The sequence below is a fragment of the Marmota flaviventris genome, chromosome 17 (genome assembly GCF_047511675.1).
Source record: "Marmota flaviventris isolate mMarFla1 chromosome 17, mMarFla1.hap1, whole genome shotgun sequence".
In the NCBI taxonomy this organism is placed as follows: domain Eukaryota; kingdom Metazoa; phylum Chordata; class Mammalia; order Rodentia; family Sciuridae; genus Marmota; species Marmota flaviventris.
Window position 1 is genome coordinate 53,894,472 of NC_092514.1, and position 25,370 is coordinate 53,919,841.

The 25,370-nt window shown below is 34.2% G+C and overlaps 1 protein-coding gene across 1 annotated transcript in view; it reads left to right on the plus strand.

The window, feature by feature from the left end:
- Skap1 (src kinase associated phosphoprotein 1) overlaps nt 1-25,370 on the plus strand; it is a 278,274-nt gene that overhangs the window by 76,416 nt on the left and 176,488 nt on the right. The window contains exon 4 of the mRNA XM_027924587.2: nt 6,095-6,193. Within this exon, the coding sequence (XP_027780388.1) occupies nt 6,095-6,193 (99 nt within the window). The remainder of the gene's footprint in view (nt 1-6,094; nt 6,194-25,370) is intronic.

A 25,370-nucleotide genomic window follows, 5' to 3' on the forward strand; every position in this document is an offset into this window, starting at 1 on the left:
TGAGTCGGCTGTTATTACTACTAAGAAGAATTTATATTTTGATTGTAGATTTACTTTGTTGAAGTAAAATAATACTAGTTAATACCATAAATTCAAGATGTTGGCTGTCATTCACTATGTTTTGTCTTTGAATAATGATCATAAAGCCTGCAGATTTGGCTCCCAAGCAGGTCAATGTGTTAGGACAAGAATTTAGTAATCAGACAAGGTGAGGTCAAAGCCTGGATGTAACACTTATGAGTCACTTCAGGGACTTGGAGTAAACTACTTGTTCTTTGTGTCTCAATATCTTCATCTGCATCTTTGGAATAATAATATAACCCAGGATTGTTTCCAGGATTGAATTAGATAATACATGAAGAGCCCTGGCCCAGAGCCTGTACCCTCTAAGAGTTCAGCTAGTTATCATGTTTTTATTATTATAGCTGACTTTCTCCTGCAAGTATGTTGAAAATTCAATTCAGTTGAATAACTTTGTAATAAGAATTAAGGCATGAAAATACAGTGATCCAAAGAAAACAGAACTACAAACAATAATTCCAGGTATGGTTGCCTGGTTGCCCAATGATGAATTCATTCATTTTATAACATAGTTATCCATATACTACTAAATGCCTAGGTTTACATGTTTTGAATTCTGTCAGAAATCTTATTACTATTGAAAATATTCCAACTCAGCAGGTTCTATTTTAGTACCATTTGAACAATAATGTGGTAGATGGAATGTGTTAGTGTAAAGCCGGAATGATTGCTGACAGGCTGTAATTTGCTTTATGAAGTGTGCATTGTCACATATACAATTATCTGGTTTATATTTGTTGCTGCCAGCCCTCCAGTGTGTTAATATCCAGGAGTTGAGCCTCTATGTGAAACCTAAGAAGGGTTAAAAATCTCTGCATTTTCTGAAGGCAGAAGGGAAGGAGCAAAAGAGTGCCCACAGTGGTTACTTTTTCTTTTCTCTCTCTCTCTCTCTCTCTCTCTCTCTCTCTCTCTCTCTCTCTCTCTCTCTCTCTCTCTCTCTCTCTTTCCCAGAGCTAGGATGATGCTACACACTGCAGCTCACCCTACTGGTCAAAATGAAAACCTGCATCATGAAAGACCATTTTCTTGGAAGGGGGTGCTTTTCAATGGACTCCCGCGGGTGATTTCCTCTCCAATCCAACACTGACAGATGTAGTCCATATGAGAATATTATTAAGCTATGGCTACATAGTTTTTGGTTGTTAGAATCACAGGTTCTGTTGTAGTGATTGTACTTTGAGTGTCTGTCAGTTTGGTTCAGTTTCTGATCGTTTAGACTGTACCATTCTCTGAAAATGTTATCTCTGAAGGTTCTTAAGAAGTCTGTTATCCTTAGTATAATTGTATAATCAGTAAACAGTGTCATAAGCTAGCATAGTTAATCTTAGGCACAAGATTACATTCAAGATCTAATTGGAGCAACTTTTTAAAAAATGATAAATGAAAACTTTCTTTACCTGGCCTATCATTTGTTCTGTAGGGTTAATGACATTCAGCACTATTACACTTACTGCTAGGGCCTTGAGGAAAAAAAAGAGAATATTTAAACATTGAGTTATGGATAGCTTTAGAAGGAGGGGAATATGGGCAGAAAGACTGCATAGAACAGAGAAAAATTTGAGACCTTCACTATACATGGATTAATCACAAGAACTAACCACGCACATCCAAGTGGATATTTAGAAATCATTGAAGCCTCTGAGATGTTCTGTGAGAAACACCATACATTTTCTAGTGCATGAGTATGTGCAAAAATGGTGTGTAATTTATAAAGGAAGTATTGACAGAACTTTAGCTTTGGTGTTGCACATGTGCTCTATGATGTATTTACATGTAAGTAACATTTTACATATATGGCCATGTGTGTACCTACATGTTTCTTTATTTGGGATTAGATTCAAAAACTTAGACAAATGGTTATAATAAAGAATAATACGCTGTCATTTTGCTAATCTTACTACAGTTCAGCTTTGAGAACTGCATTACTATTAAATTGGTCCATGAAAATCTAGCAGTATTAATGCTATCAAGCATGAAAACTAACTGGATTTGGATCAGGGAGTTTTATTTATGGAATTTAGTGAGGATTTATTAGTTTAAAGAGGAAGCTCTGTGTCTCATGGATTCTTAAATATTAGAGTAGAAAGTCTCATGTTCCCTTCCAACCGCAGTAAAAATAATAAAAAATAAAATAAAAAGTAGAAAAATGTTCAGACAATTTTATATTAATTGTAAGATTACAAATTAACTAATTATATTAATTTCATTTTCCTTATATTATCTAATGAGATGTGGTGAAGTAATAGCAAACCCTGGAAAGTTTCTAACCATACCATAAAAATAGTTGCAGGTATGAATAGAGTCTTTATAACATAGCTAACAATTAATTAGAAGAGAAATAAAAGTGATGGCTTATACCAACATTAAAAAATTGCTTTACATATAAAATAAGCAAACGTATTTGTATGTCTTATCTGTTATTTTTGTTCTTATATTCTGTTGTAGTTTTTAAATGCTTAAACTTCTTTCTTTTTTTTTTCCCATTTCTTTGGTACACTTGTCATTATGCCCTGTTTCTGTCCCTAAGTAGTACCTGCAAGTTCAGGAGTAGATGGGTTTGCTTTGAGTCAGAATACTCACATTATGGTTCATTTTTCCCTTGTTTTATTTGGAATTGAATTAGTAAATGAAAGTTTTTAGCAGTTTAATTCACTTCTCCATAAAGTTTATGGAGCAGCAACAGCTGGTTGAATCCATGGCAGAAAAAGCCAACTTCTAGTGGCCACGCTATTGTTTCAGAATTAAGGGGGAAAACTCATTAACTGTTAATGAAAACACAGGGAATAAAAACAAATAGCACAGAAACCCTGGCAAATAATTACCTTACACCTGACACAAAGCTGTTTTATCTTTCTGCTCCAACCCTCAGAAATTCCCAACTTATCACTCTACGGAGCATGAATGAAATTGAGTTTGACTCCCAGAAAAGAACAATAGAGAAATCATCCCCCTTATGGGCCCCTCAGCACTACTCAGTGGAGAACCTGCCATTGAATCTACTAAGGAGTGTATCTAGCGCCCAATTCTTATGACACTTTGGATAGAGGAACAAATTACCAGCTAATAGCAGGTGAACCCTTGATATAGTTTCCTCGGATCTTGTTTAGAAATACAAAGAGAAAGGCTGAAGGTAGTGGATGTGATTAATGGAGATACGGTGTGTTAGAATATATATCTGTATAGAAATATATTGATTCTGAGTGAGTTGCCGTGGAAGTGTGTCTCCAGTGGCAGAGGGTCTTGCTTGTGAGAGAGGCACTCTAAGCAGATGGAGTTCGAAGCCCTAATTGTAGAGCTGCTGAGTGGAAATGTCTGTCACTATAGTTTGTGATCATTTATGTCTGATCCCACCGGACTACAGTCGTGGCCACTTGGAACTGTGATTGTCAGAGGTACAGATGAATTCAGAGAACATGCACGGTTATATTTTAAGGAAAAATGATACTTTAAACTTAAGCAAATCCAAAATGACCACAGTAATTGCCAGTTCTTCTATAAAACTTTTCACCCATGCATCTTGAGTAGTTGTAATCATTTTAATTACATGGGAGTGTCTATTTATACTGTGTTATAGACTAGTTGCTGTGTGAGCCCAAGGGAGTTGGGCCACTTGATATGACACTAAAAGCACTTATAACAACATCTTCATCATCAGGAACTAATTGTGCTTGGGTGTAAGGCATATTTTAAAATGTTTCTCCCACCACAACCATCTGTAGTACTGACCTAGGCTCTGTTTCGCTACCTGGAGTTGTATTCCTTACTCGTCACATACTTTATAGGGGCACAGTCTGGCATTTGGCACACAGGTCCATCTTGGATAACTGTACTCAAAAACCATAGGAATCACGTGGCAGTGATTTTTCCATCTGAAGTTAATAAATCAAGTGCCAAATCCAGGCAGGTGTTTTGGGTGAGACTTTTCTTTTTTTTAAAGTGAACTATAAATGCAGTGTGATATCCTGAATTTGATCTGATATATAAAAAGGACATGAATGGAAGAACTTACAAAATGAAAACAAAGCCTATAATTTAGTTAACAGCAATGTAGCAACGTTAACTTCTTGGTTTTGATAGATATACTTTAGTTGTGGAAGGAGATGAGTTTATGGGGAACAAGTTGAAGAGTATATGGGAACTCTTTGTACTATCTTTGCAACACTTACATAAATCAAAATTTATTCCAAAATAAAAACTTCATTAGAAAACAGAACACAATGAAACAACAAAAGCCCTTCCTGGTCTTCATTTAAAAAAAAAAAAACTTAGAATAAATGCCAGAATGTGTAAGCATAGATTCTTTTTCTTTATTGGTAGATTTGTCAGATTCCTGGAAAAAAAACTGAGTCCAGAATGATAGTTAATAAATAATGTTTCATATATATTACAAATGTCAAATTTTTCTTGGCAATCTAAACTACTTTTTTTTTTAAAGGATTTTGATTAGGTTCAAAACAAAAATTCTTTCTACCCTTGCATCTCACCTTCAGGTTTCCAGTCAGAGAGTCATACTGATAATTAGATTTCAGTGGATTTGCAGTGATATAAAATTTGAGCATTTTACCCTCTGTCTGGCATTTGGGATTTTTCTCAGTTATTATAGCAACCTTACAGTGATACTTTAAGCCTAACTGTATGTTTTATGTTCTGGTCAGTGAACAAATAAAAGTGAGTATCTCTTCTGGCTTCAGCTAATGACTGTAGTGTGGGGTTAATTTTTTTTTTTTTTTACAATAGACTCTACAGTTTATTTTTAAAGTCCTCTATCTGCAGGTGTTCAACTCAGTTATGGATATCTACCTACCACTGAGCATTCGAGGGAAAGTGTAGGTATAATCATCTAATTTAAGGAAGGAGGAAGCTTCAGCTTTCTTTTTTTTTTTTTCCATCATTTTATGTCCTCCCTATCCTTCTAGTTTAATTGTAGGAAATAAACCTTTAAAGCGAGGCAATACAGATTCTATGTAGGTTGTTTGGTTTCACTGCTCCCTAGTTGAAATCCAGGGCCAGAACTCTACAATGTTTACTGAGATTAGCATTGGTGATTTCCTTTGGAAATTAGTATTTGAGATAATATTAAATTCGGTTTAAAATCCTTTTTTCATGCTTGTGAAATGAACTAAGCAGCTGTCGGTGTCCTTTTATCAGCAGACTGTACCTCTGTTTGGGGGATTTTAAGGAAAGCCATTTGCAACGCTTTCCTTTTCTTCCGGTTTCTGAATGAGCTAACATCTTCCGTCTGAACCTTTTAAAGTATCATAATGGCATCGGCCACTTCTACAAAATACAATTCAATGTAGGTTGAAAACACCCAAAAGGGATTAGCATTGTTTTAATTGCATAATTCAGTATTGTATATACATTACCTTTTATCAAAGTCATTTTGCAGAACAAATATTACCTTCTTAGGGCTTTTAGAATTCCTAAGAGGTTGGTTGCATAGGCTGTAAACTAGAATTACATAGAGAGAACTTTATTAAGGTTGCAAAACAAGTAGTGATTTAAATAGGAATAGAATCCAGCAAAGTCTAGGCTCTCTCTGAGCTTACTTAGGTCTCTTATTTTTCAGAGAAGGAAAGAATATTGACTTTGCTACATTATATAGGAGGTTAACCCTTTGTGTCATTACTTCTATTTCATTTGGAAATAGAAAGAGAAAAAGGCCATCAGATAAAGGTTCTGATTAACAGAGGCAGAGTATATAAATATACTAATTTATACAGCTCTGTTTTCATTTTAAGTGTGATGGAGAAATTCTCTCTGGTGGCAAGAAGTCTTCCCACTCTGAGCTAATAATTCCTTAGTTCTATTGAGGGAATTACTTGAGTGGAAAATTTCCCATCCAGGTAAGTTGGTTCTTGAAATTATTTATCTATTTCTCATATGTTAGGGGAGAGTGGCCATGTTCATCAAGTAAAAGATGCATCATTTTTATAAGTACCAGAAGAGAGATCTACAAACACCTTTATAAATATGTCCAAAAGATGACCTTGTTTTCTTCTTTGTCCCTCAGGAGACCTTGGACAGGACAGCTCTGATGATAATCACAGTGGGACTCATGGCCTGTCTCTCACATCAGATACACCCTTTTCTTCAGATTATCACGATGAGGGTGAGTTTCATCTTTCTGAATTTGGGGTGACCAGACTTGGTTACCTTTTGTCCTGCGGTCTTTGCTTTATGTCATTTTCTATCCAGCATCCTTCAGTGGGCTCTCTGTATTGGTAATCACCGATTTGCAAAGAACAACTATTTGTTTCATTGTGGTGCTGATCCTCCTGGGTAATTCAATACTCCTGAAGTTAATGTATTTAGGGAAACACTAATTCCATAGTGGAGCAGGAAGACATCATTATTGATCTTTTTATAATAATGGTAGCTCAAAAGCTACGAGGGCATTTTAAGATTGCAGGGCCCAACTTACTATTCTTTTGGATTTCTTAGCTTCATTGAGGTGCATGAGAATGGAGCTTTCATTTAATGATAATTTGATTATTAATTTATTGTCTATCATTTGAGAATCTTGAGTCCATTATAGTATAAGGTATCATCTCACTGGTGTTCCCATGCCCCTGACCATCGTAGTATCAAGGGGAAGGGAAAGCCACAAGAGCTATAATGCAAATCTTCCTGAAGCATCAATTTTACTTGAATTTTTGAGAATGGGAGGTATTCAACTGTTATAAACATTTTTTAAAATTTAAAAATACAACAGTATATAAAGGTGAAATGCAAAATAGACATGCATTTTTAAAAAGATATACAAATATACAGATTTTGGCCTGGAGGTTGCCAGTTTCTGGCTCAGGCTCAGATTTCCCAAGGGTGGGAGATTGCTGTGCCTCTTCTGGCATCTGGCCACTTGAGCAGAAGGTTTGATCATCATGGCTGTACGTGGTTTTCTTATTTGAATTCTACTTGTACTTTTCCGGTGGGGGAAAAGGTAAAGTTGCTACTAAACTGAATATTAAATTAGAAACTGATTCTTTTAGAGATGAGAAATAAAGTTGGCAAACTATTCCTTATTATTATTCTCTTTATTAATCTGTGATCTATCCATTTCTTTTTCTTTTAAATTTCATGAGTTTATAATTCCCATTTCCTCTCTCTTTTTACTTTATCCATTATTTGCTATTGCATTTAGCCCTTTTGAAGAGCCATACTTTCCTAATAGTAGATCGATATTGGTCCAGGAATTACACTAAAAAACATTGTTTGAATTGAAAGCTTAATAATTATCTAGGTAGCTGATTAATAATTGTAGAAAATTAACAGTGCAAAACATGAAGAAACCAACGCTTCTTTGGTTTTGATTAATCTAATGCTTGGCAGAATTAGAACAATAGTGCTTCATTAATCCATAGGTCACTTATTTGGTATTTCTAACTTTCCCAAACACAGGTGAGAATACAATAAGTCAGCCAGAAAGACCTCTAAGTGGAAATAAATGCCACTGAGTTTCATTTAACATTTATGCATTTTATTCATGGGAGAGTCCCTGAGGCCTTCACTGGGGGAATCCTCTTACAAATTTCTAACCACCACAGTGGTTTGGTTTCTCAGCACACAATAGAATAAAGCTTCAAAATAGAAGAGGGAGTAATGTAAAGGCACCAATTAACAAAGGACATAAGGTAAAAATCAGGAAAATAATTTAAAAGTTACATAGAAAAAAATCTTTAAGTAAAACTTATACAGGCATTTTAAAAAAATAACAGTCTGGGGCTACTTTATATTATAGAGAGCAGTGGCCAGAACTCCCTGCTGAGAGCTCAGGACCTGAATAAATTAAAACTTTTAAAGCTAGCATTTACTGAGTACTGACTATGTGTCTTGCACCTGTTCATTTCATACAAATGTTCATTCTTAGAACAGCCCCAAGAGCTAGATATTAGGATTATCCTCATTTTCCAGATAAGGAAACTGAGACTTAGGAAAGTTAGCTAAGATCACACAACTGGTAAGTAGTAGTGCCAGGATTTATACTTAGGTGGTTTAGTTCTGGAAGCTCCGTTCTTAACAACTCTGTTGTCCTTATCAATGTTATCCAAAAAGATAGATTTATGTTCTAGATATTTTGGCTAAGATACAAATACTATGTTTAAAATATTTTTATTAAAAAGGATTGAAATTTTTAAAAAAGTTTGTGTTGATGGTAGAGCACTTGCCTAGCATGCGTGAGGCCCTGGGTTCCATTGCCAGGGAAAGGAAAAAAAACTACAAAACAAAATGGTATTGGAAAATTCCAAAGTAGAAAACTTTGTTCCATAAAGGTTTCTCATAAGAGAGGGCTAATTGTATAAGTAAAATTAAATTCTTACTGAATCAATTTTGGTCTTTAGTTCTGTGCATGAAAGTTAAAAAAAATTCCCAAAGTTATAGAGAAAACAGTAGAGACAGGAATAAATCTATTTACATGTTAAAAATTTGATTGTGGGATGATGTTTGAGTTTCTTCACAGCCTTGAATCTAATACGGTGCCTGGGTGCTTGATGTATAACAGGCATGAGAAATGTTTGTTTTTCTCCCCCTGAAAATTGAAGATATGTACATTTCCTGTGAAATTAAAGAGAGGGCTATAAAGATGTTAAAACTTTGAGTAAACTTTATATCCTATTTATTTGAATTTATCATTACAGAAAATTGTAGCACTTGATATGCTATGTATTCATTATTTTAGCAATACTTTTTTTTAGAGATTCAAGGTAATGCCAGGGAACTGTATAAGTTATAAGTGAATTATGCACTGAAGAAAGTGGGCATGGTTCCTGTCCTTATGGACTCACAGTCTCATTGTAGAGAGTAGGCAATTGAACAAATATAAAGTCATTCTCTCCATTTGCTGGGAAGATAGCTAAGGCAGTTCTTCAAGAATAAAATATATTTTCCCTTAATTTGCTCTGTAGTGACAGTTATTTCAGGTTTCTGGAATTTTACCTTTATTAGAAAATGTTAAAATGTTTTCAGTTTTGTTGTCTTCCACCTCCAGCCAGAACAGTTTCCTAAAATCACAATTATAGAAGGACACACAGTCTGACCCATCTGCCCATAACTTAAATGATGAGAAGCAATAACCACAGAGCATGTCGTGTTTTGAGTCACGCCTTTGTGAAAACTACAAAGAGATCTAGAAGAATACAGAATCCTGGCCAGGTGCAGAGCAAAAAATGAAAATCAAAGTTACAGGCTAAGCCATGCATAAAAATGAAGGCATGTTGCTACCTAATCTCAGTTCCATCTCCTTTTCCTTTGCAAATGCCCACAGTCCAAGAGACACACAAGAGGGCATAGCACCATGGTCAGGAGTGGAAACTTGCTAACAAATAGCAACATTTGGATCCTCAGATTAAAAGCAAAGTTTCTGCCATATTGAAGGAAAAACTTTTAGTAGGCAGCACTGAATACAATAACTGTACAAAAGCCAGAGGACGCAGAAGATCAAGATCTGATTGCTTTCGGTGTCCAAATTTACAATGGATTTTAATGTGTCAATAGAGTTATTTTATTAGCATAATGAAGAATCCCTATGTATAAATTCTTCTTTAATAAAGATGGGTTGGGGAAAGTGATTGTTCTATAAACAGAGTATAGTGACTCCTTCTGGAAAAAAGAGAAAAAATAAAAAATTTTAGAAGAAAAATTCTTCTAAAATTTATATTAGAAGAAAACTCTCATCTGTAATTATGTATTATTTATTATGTATATTGTATTCTACTTAAAGAGAAGGGAGTGGAGGTATATTGAATAACAGATCTATCTAGAAGGAAATAAAAATGTATTTAGAGCTTATTTTTGCATTAGGATGTTGAAGGTTAAAAGATTTTTATTGTCTTCTCTGATATAAGGATGCTGATTCATAATGGGGATGGGGGAGCATGGGAGGAATAGATGAACTTCAGATAGGGCAAAGGGAAGGAGGGGAAGGGAGGGAGCATGGGGGTAGGAAAGACGATGAAATAAGACGGACATCATTACCCTAAGTACATGTATGAAAACACAAATGGTGTGACTCTACTTTTTGTTCAACCAGAGACACGAAAAATTGTGCTCTATTTGTGTAATATGAAAAAAAGATTCTTATTCTCTAGAAAAATGAAAAAAATTAGAAAAGTAAAGATCTATCTGTAACTATGTTTGGATAAGAGAACTTGTTGATAAATCTGTCAGAAATTGCAAATTTGTTTAAGTACCAATAGTGGTCATTATCAACTTCCTGTCTTATCTGAAAGGTGCACTGTATAAACATATAATAGATATAATATTATAGATAATATAGAAAGGTACAGTATATAGACTATAGAATATATATAGTGTATAGAATATAGTATATAGAATATTCTGGAAATAGTTGGTTTTTTTTACAGTGTTACTCTTGTCAGTCTTTTTCCTCTTTCATCTTAGTTTTAAAATACAAGTCAAATTATGAATTCAGGGCTTGGGATGTACCTCCATGGTAGACCATTTGCCTAACATGCCTGGTTCTCTGGGTTTGATCCCTAGCACAGCAAAAAAGAAAAATGAAAAGATTATGAATAACAATATGTCTGCTTTTGTTGATCATTGTAAGTTTTATTTTTTAATAATGGGAAGAAAACATTATCTCCAAATGCATTTTAAACAAAGCTTTCTTAGTATGGTGAAATGAAAATGAAGGTTTAATTTATTGGTTAGATTTTTGTGGCAGGAAATCAAGTGTGTATTTCATTGTGCCAAAGTCAGAATCATGGAATCTGGGAGTTGGAAGGGATAATAAAGGTGCTTTTTGTGCACTATCTCAACTAATTCTCAAACCTACTCAGAGAGGAAGATAATTGTTACCCCCATTTTACAGTTAAATAAATAAGACTTAGAGAAATTAAGTGACTTGGCCACAAACAACACATCTAATCCACATGAGGGACTGGGGTCCCAACAGATTCCAAAGTGCTGCCCTTGGAAGACTACTTAGCTGATGTTTGTGTTCTGCAGCTCCCACTCTTCTGAGCTCTCCAACTCTCATTGCTTTTCTCCTCTGAATATATGGTTGATTTTTAAAATACATGTATCCAGAGCTAAAAATTATCCTCTAATTACCACTTTACCAGCATCCCATGAAATTTTATATGTCCTGCTGTTATTATAATTCACAGTTTTATTCTAAGTGTTTTATAATTTCCTTTGTGAAATCCTTTTTAAACTATGTGTTATTTAGAAGTATTTTGGGTGTTTTTGTTCTGGTTTTTATTTTGATTTGTTTTGTTGTAGTTTCTAGGAATTCTTAAACCTGCTTTTTTATTACTGGCTTCTAATTTTACTACATTATAATCTAAGATTGCAGCCTATGTTGTTTTGATTCTCTGGACTTTGTTCAGATTTTCTTTGTGGCCTAGTAATGATCATTTTATGTTCAAGTGCTATGTGTTCTCCTGAAGTAGTTACCCAACAGATTCTTTAATATTTTTACATTTGTAAATAGTGTTCTTTGGCTCTTTCAGATTTTCTTTTATCTGCTAACAAGATTATGCTAAAATCTACAATTACAGTTATAGATTTATTCATTTCTGTGCTTTTTCAAGGTCATATTATTAGGTATTTACAAAAAAACCACTATTATTCAAAAAGGTTTCCTTTTAATGAATTGAAATTCTGTCCTTAGAACTTCATTTTAATAAGCTGATTTTGTGATCTAAATCTGTGATAGCACCCCTGATAGAATTTATACTCAGTGAATATAAAAAAAATATTTATTTATAAGGCAGTTTGAAATCCCCCAAATTGTCAGCAAATAAGGCCTGATTTTAGTGTATAAATTTTAGTGTACATTGTTTCAAGGAGTTAATAAACTGCACTTTACAATGTTTACTGAGGTATGTGAATTAATGATGCAGGGATTAGAGGTAAATGACTTCATTGATCATGATAAATCTTAGGCAAAATCCTGCTGACAACTTTGGAAGAAAAAGTGTATGTTTTAGAGCGATTTTACTTGGCATGATAGAAAGATATTGCAGGTTCAGTCACTAGTACTTAGTACCAATATTACCTAGTACCCAAGTACCAATAGAACTTTAGTAGATAAAAAGAATGAATGTCCTAAAAACAACAAGCCATTTTCTTCTTTCTCGTGGATAGGATCAATAATACTTTCTTTATGTGGATTTAAAAATTTATATAAAGTATATGAACATATTCAGAGTTTTTAGCTCCTTTTTTTCTATAATATGAAGAAAATGAAAATGACTTAATATAGTCTTTCTCTGTATATAACTCTGTAAATATACATGCACACATTTATACATTCAAACAAGCATTTATCTCATTTTACTTTTATTCTTCAGACAATTGCTTTTATCTTTGTTGTTAGCCAAAAGATATATATTCTCTTTAATAAGGCACATGACTCCTGTCAACACTAATGGAAGTTATATATGTGTGTTTAGAGGCTTACATTGTGGAGGAGCATAAAACTTATTTCCATGTCTGTGTTTTGGGGGCCCAAGAGCAAATTCTACAATAAAATACCCCTTTGAATGAGCACAGTGGATTTCTGAACAAGTTTTGTTGGCTTCAGGTGAGTCCATCAGATTTCAGATCACTGGGAGAAATTAAGGACTCAGTGTTGAGTTAACTATGATAAGGGTAAGTAAACTGTCACTCAGGCTTGCAGTGGCCTCCTTCATGAAGATAAATGTCTTATTAGATCTAAGACATCATGTCGTTTATATAGTCTGGTATAAATCACAGATGAAGATGACAAACTGGGTTTCAAAGTTGACAGTAATTTATATAACTTAAACAAATGATTGCCAAGGATTATACATGTTTTGTGAAGAATTAAAAAACAATAACAATTATCTGTCTATGAATGATCCATTTTTCATTCTTTAGCCCAGCATTTTCAGCTGTGGGTACATGTTTAAATTCTAACCTTCTGTCCAGTGCCCAGTAAAGTGCTCTCACATGTGTTGATTGCTGGCCATCTTCCACAATGCCTCTTTCACTAAAATGAACTTCTTGTGTGTTTAACCCAAATTTCTGCACAAGAATCATAAATTTTAGAGCTGGAAGAGACTTCTCAATCATTTAATCTTGTCTCTTGTTTTACCAAAAGGAAACCTAATTTTAAATATGGGAAGTGTTTTAGTTCTATAGCTAGCGAGTGACAGATCCAGTACTGCACCCAATACCACCTCTGTGGGAAAGGCCTCTCCCATCTCATGCCACATCTGTTTCCTCACCTGCATCATCTCAGCATGCTTTCCAGCGTGACACCCAAATAGCTTTGCAAGAGACCTGATTCTGGCTCTTATGCTATTTCTTGCAAATTTCGGCCAAGTTCTTCAGACACATGTGTCTGTCTTGCTGATCTATGTTCTCATCCTTTTCCCAGGATGACTTGGGAACAGCATATTTAAAAAGAATATAAAAAGCCTAACAATTATAATTATGAATAATATATAATAAGTCCCTGAATTGATTTAACATAGAACAAATTAATTATCTTTTTGGACTTTTTGTCCATGTTATAGATTTTAATACACTGCTGATGAAGAGTTAGTTATTGACTATCTATAATGAATGACCTTATTCAATCACAAGTTTAGCTGCTGTGTGGAGGCTACAAAAGGGAAGATGTGACTCTTTCCTTAGCAAATAATTCAGTCGAAGAGAGAAGATTTAGACACTCCCATAAAAAAGTATATGGTGCATAATCAAAAGCTGAGGTTTGGGGATAGTTTGCAGAAAAGACCAATTGGTTGGACTTGCAGTAGTTTTTGAAGAAAGTTAAAGTCATATTTGACCTGGCTCCTGGCCAAAGTGTTTTTGGAAGTTTTTTCCAGACTGGGAGTATGAGTAAAGGTCCATTTTTTAAAAGGTCAAACATTTATTGAGCTTCCACTATAATTAGTGGTGAAATAACAGTGGCAGCTTTTAAGTACAAATAGTTGATTTTAAATGAGTGACTTGGCAGATGAGATTATGCTTTTACATAATGGCCTAGGAATTCTTTGTTTCTCTCCAAATTCTAAACTAGTCAACAAGTTCAATGGTAATGTGTTCTAGTATATGATTACTGGAAATGTCTGTGTGATCATTTCATTGGTGGCAAAATGATATTCAGTGTTTCAGTTATTAATGTAATATATACACCGATTGATATATGTCAGTCAGAAGGGGGAGGAATAATATGTGTTTGCATGCTGTTGGTGGGAAAGTCTTATACAGCATGCTTAATTAACCTGTTCTTAGATTCTATAAATTCATTATAATAAATATGGCATTTGCTTTGAATATTCAATCTCCCTAAGACTGGGTATTTTACCTAGGGCAGTTGTGTCTAAAGTTCTAGTGTTCTATATTCTCTGTGTGATTTTTAACTACTAGACTGCCCTTCCAGAAGTTCCAAAGTCATTGACCATTTTTTCCTCCAAGTCTAATATTCATTTAAATTTGAAAGATTTTGTTTAAGCATAAAATAACTCTTTGGGGCCAATTATATACATATATATGCTTAATGCACATATTCAATTCTTCATGCTTTGGTAGACTTTGTTTTTCTATAGCCATAAATTTTTTTTGACCTAACACAGAATTCTGATTTTTCAAGTAAAAATGCTATTTAAAATAAAGCTGAAGTGTCTAGTAAACTAGAATATTATGGTCTACTGGGGAAAGATCGTTGAATTCACGGATTGTATTTCAATACTGCTCTAGACTGCCTTTCTGACTTTGAGAACAGCCTTTTTATGTTGGACACTAAGTAGCTTAAACCCAGACACACTAGTCTATCAGGAAAGAAATATTATGCAGAACGGGTTCTCTGACTTGTAAAAGATTGGGATTTATAGAGAAATTGTTCCTTCATGGAAAGTTTTCCCTTATAGAAACATTTTATTCAATTTGCAGATACATTTTTATAAACTGTTAAAATATAGCTTATATGGTATAGTATATATTCTCATGGAATGTTGTGAAAAGTAGGCATAATTTTATAATTATGTTACTTCATACTAATACCTTAGATTTCATTTTATTAATAAAACATAGGGTTAACTGGGATCATGAACTCTCCTCTCTATAAATGATCATTATCATCATCAAAAGACATTTGTGAATGCCCAAGAACATAGTGAGACCTAGAGATTGTCAGAGCTTAGGAAAAAAATTACTTGAGTTATCTAATCTAGCTCTTCTAATGAATTCACATCATTCTTACTAATATCTCATTTAATTAATTATCGAATATAGTGATTATACTTTGGATTCTTCCTTTGCAGGACATCTTTCCCGCCCAACTATTATTACTAATTTATTCTTCATGTCCAACCTAAACTTTTCCTTCCTTAGTTTCAGGCCATTGCTCTTTTCTATACCATCTTCTGAGACTGAATAATTCCCCTAATTCATTTATATTGTTACCTTTAGAAGGTATTAAAGACTGTGAGCATTTATCCCCAGAGTCTTCACTTTTCCAAACTACATAAATTTCAGTTCTCTTAATCCTTGCTTTACCCTGCCCCTGTCATACTCTCCAGTTCTTGGGTATTTTATCACATTCCTTGATATTTTCCATTCCAAGGGGATCACCTAACCAAGTGAGCTGTCTTTTGGGGAGAGGAGTGCTGAAATGTAAGATCTTATACATTTCATCAGAAGATGCCGTTTACTTGACGTTGGCGCTGGTGATCATCTGGCAAACACGCTAGTGCAGCACTTGCTTTGGCATATGTTGGGATATATGTGTATTTTAATGCCTTAATGTATTATGGCCTGTTGTAATTGAATGTCTATAAAGTAGCAGTTAAAAGGGTTTTATAGACCTTGGAAGAGATCAGAATTCTCTAGCCCCCTCTTGTGGTAAAACGCAATACTACTTTTGGGCTCTTCTGAATTTGTTTTCTTATTTTAGTGAAGAGACTGTAATATACACACATATATATTTATATGTACAAATTCTCAACATGTGCATAGGGAATTGATTCAGTGATTAAAACTTGTACATATATATTTACATGTACATGTTCATATATACATATATTCTCAGATTTAAGAAATTCTTGTTCTTTTAGTAATGCCTTAAAAACTTCAAAGATACTACTTTATTATAACCATCATTTTAGTATGTTCTTACTACACAAATTAGTGAGGAAAAATAAAGCAGAACCATAATCTTGAGGAATCTTTTTTCCCAAATAGATAAATAAAGGGGTCCAGGTATAATTCTAAACCAAACTTACAGATACTTTTTTCTTTGTCAAATACACAGGGATGTGAATAGCATTTCTAAGATTTAATCAGATCCACTATATCTCCTATAATATATTAATTTTACCACTTTTATAATTTATTATTGTAGTATTCCTTCTATAGTAGACAAGTTTTAGACATTTGCAAAGTTCTAGTAAATGGCAAATAGCTGAAAAGGGGGCCTGAACTGATGTACAAATGTATAAATGAGCTCACATATATTGTCTGTGGGATGAATTTCTACAGGTAGCAATTATATTTGCTTTTAGGAGACCACTAAAAGTTAATACCTAGACAAGAACCAAAAAAGTAAAGAGGTTACACTAGACAATAATCCCTATTTTTTTTTTTTAGGAGATGCTGAAACTTGAATAATGATTAAGGTAGATTGCCTTTAAGCTCAAATCACATTCTAAAGAAAATGTGGGGGTCCTGTTTTAGCAATTTGGGAAACTTTAGAATAAATCTGAGACCATAAAATTAAATATTGCTTTTTTCCAAAAGAGAATATTTATTATGCTAATTGAAGTATTGCTAGAGAATAATGGCATAGATGTCTATAGCATTACAAAATAAAAAAGAGTTCAGTCAGAAGTGAAATGAGTAAGAATGTACAATAATTATTAAGTAGGAAACTGGTAATTTTGACTAATTTTTCTTTTTCTTTTCTTCTTTTTGATAACTAATTTTTAAATGTGGAAATTAATTTACTCTTATTGAATGATGTGCTTCTTCCTGAAGATATGTGAATAAAATTTCAATTTCAGCTACATTATTTTTAGTATTGACATTCTTAGGAGCATCTGATGATCAAGTTAACAAACCTACAAATGAAACCTCTTAATAACAAAATATATATTCCTTTATCTTTATAGGAATAATCTTTATAGAAATAATCTAGTTTATACTTTTTTAAAAAACAATAATTTGATGTAACACTTTTGAGATTAATGTATTAGGTTATACTATTTTATTCTGATTTCTATGCCAGATTTCTCAGATACTTCCTGAGCCAGTTTGTGTATGTATGTATATATATATATATACACATACACACACACAAAAAAAGGCAGTACTCATTTATGAGATAGATGAAATTGTGGATTCTCTTAAAACTCCAGAACATTCTTGTCTGAGTAGAGAAGCAGAAAATGGCCTTTAATCATACCTGTGCTAATTACTACTGTGTATGTTTCAATTGGTTTGAAAAAAATACATTCAAAAAATACATTCTTTGATTATTGATTTTAAATTACTTGTAAGTATTTTCACAAAGCTCTCAGAACCATAGCTTTATTCCTTACAAATCTGTCTATACTTGGCTACTGGGAAAAGATTCATTTTAGAATACTTATTTTAAAAATAAAATTTACTAATCAGCTTACGATTTTATGTGCTTTCTTTTAGCATTAAAATTAGGAAAAATTATAATGACCAGTTTCTTGAATAATTACAACTAATAAAAGTTTAATAAGGAAATTGTTTGCAAAAGTTTGACTTTTGTAGCTATAAGGAAGAATAAGGGTCTGCTGGGATGTAATGGTGGTCCTCAAAGTGTAAGGACTGAAGAGATTATTCTAGGAACTACATCTGATTACTTGTTAAGTATCTTATTATAAATAATAATTATTTTATTTATCTTATCATTGAAGCTGAAACTAAGGTAGTTTACTTCTACTTTCTCTATTTTCTTGTCTTGTATGTATAAATACTTTCATTTATAAAGCCAAGCATCTTTCTGAATTTTCCTAAGGAATACAAAGACCATTCAAGGAGTTCTTCATGTAGAATCTTGCAGATTTGCTTCTTCAAAAGTAACAAATTTATTTAGATTAGACAGTATTGTATTTTAAGTGTTTTCTCTTAAATTTGGATTCATTAAAATTCCCTATTTGTTTAGGATGAAACAGAAAAGGAACCAAACAGGGAAAACTTTCTTTGTATTTATTCCATGGATAACATTTCAAATTGTAACATAATTTCTTAACTGTAAAAATATTAATTTGTTTAGAGATATTTTATTCGGTGTTAAGAGGAAATACATAAAGTCACTTATGAGAACACTTCTGGCTATAGAAGAAATTCCAGTTTTGTCTAATTGAGAGAGAAATATATATGCAAGAATAATGACTTTTGTCTATCAGATGCAAAGAAATTTAGAACAAATGCTAGAAGAGTAGTTATTAATTCCAGTTCAGTTAGGCAGGTGAGGTTTCTCCACTAAACAGGTCTAGCAAAAATATGCAGGGGCTAACTTGTAAAGGCACATAATTATAAACTTTTATGGGTTTATATTTTGTATCTAAAGCTGGCCTTCAGCATTTTTTTGTGGCTTATTACATTTCTTCTTAAATTTTCACTTTTTGTGGTTACCTTTTATGTTTTTAAGAAGTTAAGAGAAATAGCTGGAGTTGTACAAGTGGTGACTTAGTAGCTTCTGGCAGTTGGGTAAGTAATTATAGTACATTTTGTAGCTCACTTATGATTGTTACAGTATGACATACTATACATTGAAATTATGACTGTGATAGTATAAATCGCTGTATAGATATTGTAGAGATCCTGATCTAGCGCTAAAGAAGTTACAACCTAGGTAAAAAGTTTCACAACTTCAAGTTTACTTTTCTTATATAGGATAGGCAAAAATTGACTTCTGTCTGATTTAGTTATAATGCTCTTTAAACTCTTACCCAAGTTATCACTCATAATAATTCTAACATATTATGTTTTCAGTCTAAATGATATAAGAGCAAGCTGAGTATGATTTTCAATATATGGCAAAAGTGTAAAATTAAGAAAAGATTTCTATGAAATTTTTTGCACACTCTGCTAAATGAATTATTGAAATTCCAATAAAGAATTTTTAAAAAAAAACTAAAAAGCAGCATGGCTTTTATTTTTCCTTCAATCTTTTCAGCTCTCATAAATGTCTCCACAAAAGCTATATCTGTAGAGTTAGAAAAGAATATATCCTATAATATTTACGTGATCAGGAAGATTTTTAAAACGTGGCATCTTGATGTGAGATATTGACTGAGGTGGGCTGGCAGGTTTACTGGTCTGGCAGATGCAGCAGGTTTGCAATAAATTCATGTGGTAAAAAATACCTGAGAAGTTTTTGATTAAGAAACTTTTACTATCCTTTTAAAATGAAATATGCTGGTCATTTTTTAAATGAAAAAAGCAGGTATTTTATGTTATTGTCTGAATCTCAGGTTCTGAAATATATTTTAATAAGTTTATTATATGAAAGTTTCTGGATTTCTAAGATGCTCACTTAAATTACCTGTTCATAGTGGAGCATGTCTAGAGAGCATAAAAGAAATGATTAAAGTAAGCCTGTTCAGCAAAAATAAAAATAAAATCTTACATCTGAAACCAGAAAGCGTGTATTCAGAGAAGAGTTAATGTTGTTACACTTTTGTAAATGTTTTAAAGCTGTACTAATATAATAAACTGTAATTAATGGTAAAATAAAAAGAATGTTTTTAAATAAGATATATATATTTTAAAAATATACCTTTAAAGAAACAAAGTAAAATAATGAGGTAGGTTTTAAAAATGCATTATTCGTTATGTTTCTACTAAGAGTCAGTAACAACTGTGATTAATTTTGAACATAAATGTGACAAGACAAGGTTAAATAGTAAACAAAATTTTATTTGGAAGATGAGTTTAGAAATATCATTTTACATAAAGGTTTACAATTAAAGTTTATAATTCAACTCAGTGGCAGAGCACATGCCTACCACGTGCAAGTCCCTGAGTTCAATCCCAGCACCACACTGCCAAAAAAGGTTTATAATTTATTGAGAAATTTTAAAGATGACACTGGTTCCTTCAAACAGCCACATACTCAATAAATCTATTATCTCTTCCACAAATGATTCAAGAAGTTTATTAGGAAAAGGCCATATCTGTCTATTCTTCTTGAATTTTATATAAAATCTAGAGCTTACTCCAACTAGATTTTCTCAAGTCCTATACGAGTATTTTCAAACTTTTTTATTGAATGAGGTAAGAGCAGAGGTTAAATCTATGTCTCAAATTGATTTCTGGTTGCTGTTGAAGAATAGCTATGTGCTATGTGTCTATACACTCTACCAAATTAAACTTAATTTTTAAGAAATCTCAATACGACAGTAACAAAAACTGCTTCTTAACTCAGTGGGACTCCTGTGTTCTCCACAATTTCAGAAGAAGCAGCTAAAACAATCGGCATCATTCTTCACCTAGATAATGCCTTCTCTGCAGCTAATAGCCCCTTGTTCATCAAGGAAACGAATGTGCACAGAGGTGACATGTTCTTCACCCACTGCTCTTTGTTCTAGGGTCCCTCAGACTGATTATATCAGCCTCAGCACTGACAAATATCCCCCCAAACTTTAACACTATGTTAAGTTGAGTTATGAGGTTTTAAGGTTACACTCCTCTGGCTGAAGGTTGATTGTCTCTGAGAGATAAAGGAATTGTGTTCAATGATAACAGAATCCTTGCCATGGGATCATCCTGGTTATTGAACTCAAAGCTCTCTTTATTTGGTCGTTCTCTGTTTTTTCTTTTGCTTATTGTTGATTGTATTGTTGTAGTTGTTGTTTCCTGAGGAATGACAGTCTACTAAGTCGGTGATTCACCACTCTCCACCCTTTCCCCCAGAGATAGTTTAGAAACACCCACAGTGTTCTAGCAATTGAAGGAATAAGATAATTCAAGCAAATAGTACAACTCCTTGGAATGTGTTATCACTTGGCATGAGCCAAGCACTAAAAGCAAAGGGGACTCAGTTCTCTTCTTTGCCTTTTCCCTGGTAGCATAAATGTTAAAGGGTCTGAGTTTGCAAAATGTGTCCCCTCTCGTCCCCCAGCCCTTCAGTGTCTCATGCATACTTTCATTCTCTGGTAGGTTTGGGGTTTTTTTTCCCCTCTGAGTTGTGATTTTTGAATTATGTTCTGATGGTAGAAATTTCAGACTTGCTGTCCAGGCAAAATTTTAAACTGCAGCCTTTGTGGGTGACAGTGATGGTGACAGTTCTTTATACGAATCGTTGCAGTTCCAATCCAACATACTACTCTATAAATGCCTCCATAGTAGTAAAAACTACTGAGTAATGGTAAATTAAAGCCTGTCTGATGAATTGTGAACACTCAATTTTTTTCTCCTCCATATCATATAAATTTAAGAGAACTATTATAAGTGGAATTGATAATAATACCACACAGAAAAACTTTAGTTTAGCTGCATCCTAGGAATGCCAGGGAAAGCCCTATTTAGGAAGAAGCATTTAAACAAATGCATAAACACCATTCTACTAAAGATTTATTAGCTTGACCTTCATTACAAACAACAGCAATCACTTTCTTAGCATATAACTGCTGAATTCATGGCATTCTATAAGTTGAATTAATAGTACTTGCTTTGTATCATAGATTTATGGAATGCCTACCATGTGCCAAACATAGTATTTTAAATACATTACTTCTAGTTATCTCTATACTGTGCACTGCAGGTATTTTTCTTCCCATATTACAGATGGAGAAACTGAGCATCAGAAAGATTAACTTGCTGAAGGTCCTCACATAATAAGTTGGCAGAGGCAGGGTTTGAACGTGTCTCCATAGCTGCAAAGCCCATAATCTTTTTAATATGCTACATTGCCTCATAGAAAAAGGAGTTCCATTTGCTCCCTCCAGATACTTGTGCCCATTGCTAAAAGGAAACCGTGGAGACTCTGGAGTTACTTGAAAATTTGGTAGTATGTTAATAGGGCTACTATTAATTGAGCACCTGCTCCTTGGAAGGCATTGTACTGGGTAGAGACCGTTTCTTATCATCACTATTTAAGTCCAACATTCCAAATCTGAAGGACACCTAATTTCACAGCTCTTTTCTCTTCTTCTACAGCACACTGTCATCCGAGACTGTAGAGAAGACAGGGAGGAAAGGAGGTTCTAGAATGGCACTGCCCAAGAAAACTTGCTGTGATGATGGAAATCTTTTATACTATTTGCACTGTCAATGGAATAGCCATTTGTAGGTACCAAGCACTTGAAATTTTGCAGTGAGACTGAGAAATTAAAATTCTAACATTTCGTTTTTTTAGCTAATTGAAATATGCACAAGTAGCTAGTGGCTACTACATGGAGGACACAGCTCTAGAAAAATGACTACTTCTTGCTGGGCACAGTGGCACACACTTATAAACCCAAGCGGCTCTTGAGGCTGAGGCCCAGGAGGATCGTGAGTTCAAAGCCAGCCTCAGCAATGGCAAGACACTAAGCAACTCAGTGAGACCCTGTCTCTAAATAAAATACAAAATAGAGCTGGGGATGTGGCTCAGTGGTCAAGTGTCCCAAATTCAATGCCAAGTACAGTACCAAAAAAAAAAAAAATGGAAGGAAGGAAGAGAGAGAGGGACAGAGGGAGGGAGGGAGGAAGGAAGGGAGACTACTTCTTAACTAGATAGTCAAGAATACCTGAAATAATATTCAAAGAAACTCTTTGAAAGACAGGATGAAAGTTTGGTTGGCAAGGGAGAGAGGAAAGGAAGATTCAGGCATAGGGTGAGGCTGAGGAGAAGGTCAGAGGTGCAGGGTAGGTGAGTAGGCAGGAGAGCCCTCAAGTAAATTTATGTGAGACGCCCAGAGAAAACAGGATGTGGAGTGGGAGAAGAGAAGTGACCTGGCAAAGTACTTTGAAGAAGAGCATTAGAATCCATAGTTAATGGATTTGCACAGGTTGAAAGGTAAATAAAAATCAGCATTTTAAAAATCCACCTGCTGTAAATCATTACTTGACATTTTGATGAGTGTCTTTGGGTAAGTTGTTTAAATGGTACTGCAGTGTTTGTGTAGAGTAGAAGCCCTCTCTCATCCTTGTACCTACAGAGCTCACAAAACTCAAGCCATGAGGCTGTAAGCTTCCAGGGACGAGGGTGTCATTTATTCCTTCACAAGTATTCATTAAGTCATACAGATAATCTCCTTGCTTCTAGTCAGTGCCACATCTAATCTTTCTCAAGAGATAGATTCTCCAACACATTAAAATATTTTTTCATTATAGAAGTATTTAAGCCCCTGCTAATGAGTAACGCTGTCACTATTTGTACACTTTATAGCACTTCACAGTTTAAAAATCTTGTTGGAATGCATCACCCCATTTAACCCTCACCACAATCTCATGAGATAAGGGGCATTTTTGCTTCATAGATGGGGGCACGAAGCTTGAGATCCATCGGGGATTATGCACCCCACATGCAACAGAGCCAGAACCCACGCAAAAGCCAGTTGCAGGGTCTGGGTTCTTGATCACATTCTGACCATAGCTCTTTCTTCACCTTCTTCTTCGTCTGTGGTGATTAAGTGTAGACATCACAGTGAGCTACAATACTTTCATTCGTGAGTACCCATTTTCAGATTAAGAAACTGAAGCACAAAAAGGGTTGAACATGACTTGTGAGCTTCTGGTTTCAACTACAAAGTTGTAGGACAAACAGTAAAGAAGACAAGCTCATCTGCTCTGTGAATATTCAGGTTGTGAAATGCAGACAGTGGAAAATGCTACCAAGCAGACATCCCAGATGGTCAACAGGTAAATTATAAGGAAGAAAAGGGGATAAAGGGTAATGTGTAGATTAAAAGAGACCTTTAAAACATAAAATTTCATACATGGGCAAGCTGAATATTGAGAGAGAAATTAAGGTGCAGATATACCAGAATCCCAATCTAAAAATTGTCATTTGTTTTCTGTTCTCTTACTTAGACTCTTGAACTTTATGACCTTCTATGCTGAAATTGACCAAAAAAAGAGTGTTCCATCAGCTTAATGTTAGTAATCACTTTGGAAAATATATAGTAAACATTAAAAAAAAAAAGTTGTTCTTCAATATGTTGACCCTAATGGTCCCTTCTGAATGACCATAAACCCTTTGCCCATTTTCTTATTATACACCTTGTAGTCATCACTTAAAATTCATCTTTGAAAATAAAGGGCTGGGGATGTGGCTCAAGCAGTAGCGCGCTTGCCTGGCATTGGTGCGGCCCAGGTTCGATCCTCAACACCAGATACAAACAAAGATGTTGTGTCCACCGAAAACTAAAAAAATAAATAAATAAATATTTAAAAAATTCTCTCTCTCTGTCTCTCTCTCTCTCTTAAAAAAAAAGAAAATAAAGCATTTTGGATTTGGAAACATTTATAATAAGTTCATACATTTTGTGAAGCTTGATAATCCTCAAGTTTAAAACTCTATTGTCATCAAAAGAGAATAACCTAGAAAACACAGTAGGGAGCCGGGTGTAGTGGTGCACACCTGTAAGTAATCCCAGTGGCTCAGGAGGCCGAAGCAGGAGGATTGCAAGTTCAAAGCCAGCCTCAGCAACTTAGTAAGCCCCTAAGCAACTCAGCAAGACCCTGTCTCTAAATAAAATATAAAAAAGGTCTGAGGATATTAAGTGGTTAGCGACCCTGGATTCAATCCCTGGTACAAAAGAAGGAAGGAAAGGAAAGAAGAGGAGAGGAGAAGAGAGGAGAGGAAAGGAGAAAGAAGGAGAAAAAAAGAAAAAGCAGTAGGGGGAAATTACTAGAAACGTTACCAATGTCCTCTGAATTCTGACTATAATCAACATAAGAAAGAAAACAGACATTTAAAAAGTAATTAGGATTTAAACATGGAAGGAGTGCACTTGTACTGTGAGGTGTAAAGTCCAAGCTTTTAAATTTATTCTAGATAAACCATTTAAAACAAAATCAGTTCTTCACTTAACAGGGATGCTGAGTTTGCAGGGGAAAAAATATTCCAATGAGAGACAACCTTGAAGATGCTATTTCCCATCAATTCTAAAGCTCCAGAAGATGGAAGAGCCCGAGCCATTTGACCTATAGAGTTTCCCACAGGCTAGATATTTCCCTTTGTTTTTATCATCTCTATTTCCCTAGCTTTGAAACAAATGAACTCTTCAAGGTTTCAAGAATAATAAGGGACAGGAAGATTTTGACAGGCATTTTAATTAGTTTGGCCTATACTAAAACAAACAAATGTGTTTCCCTCCATTATCAGGACAGTT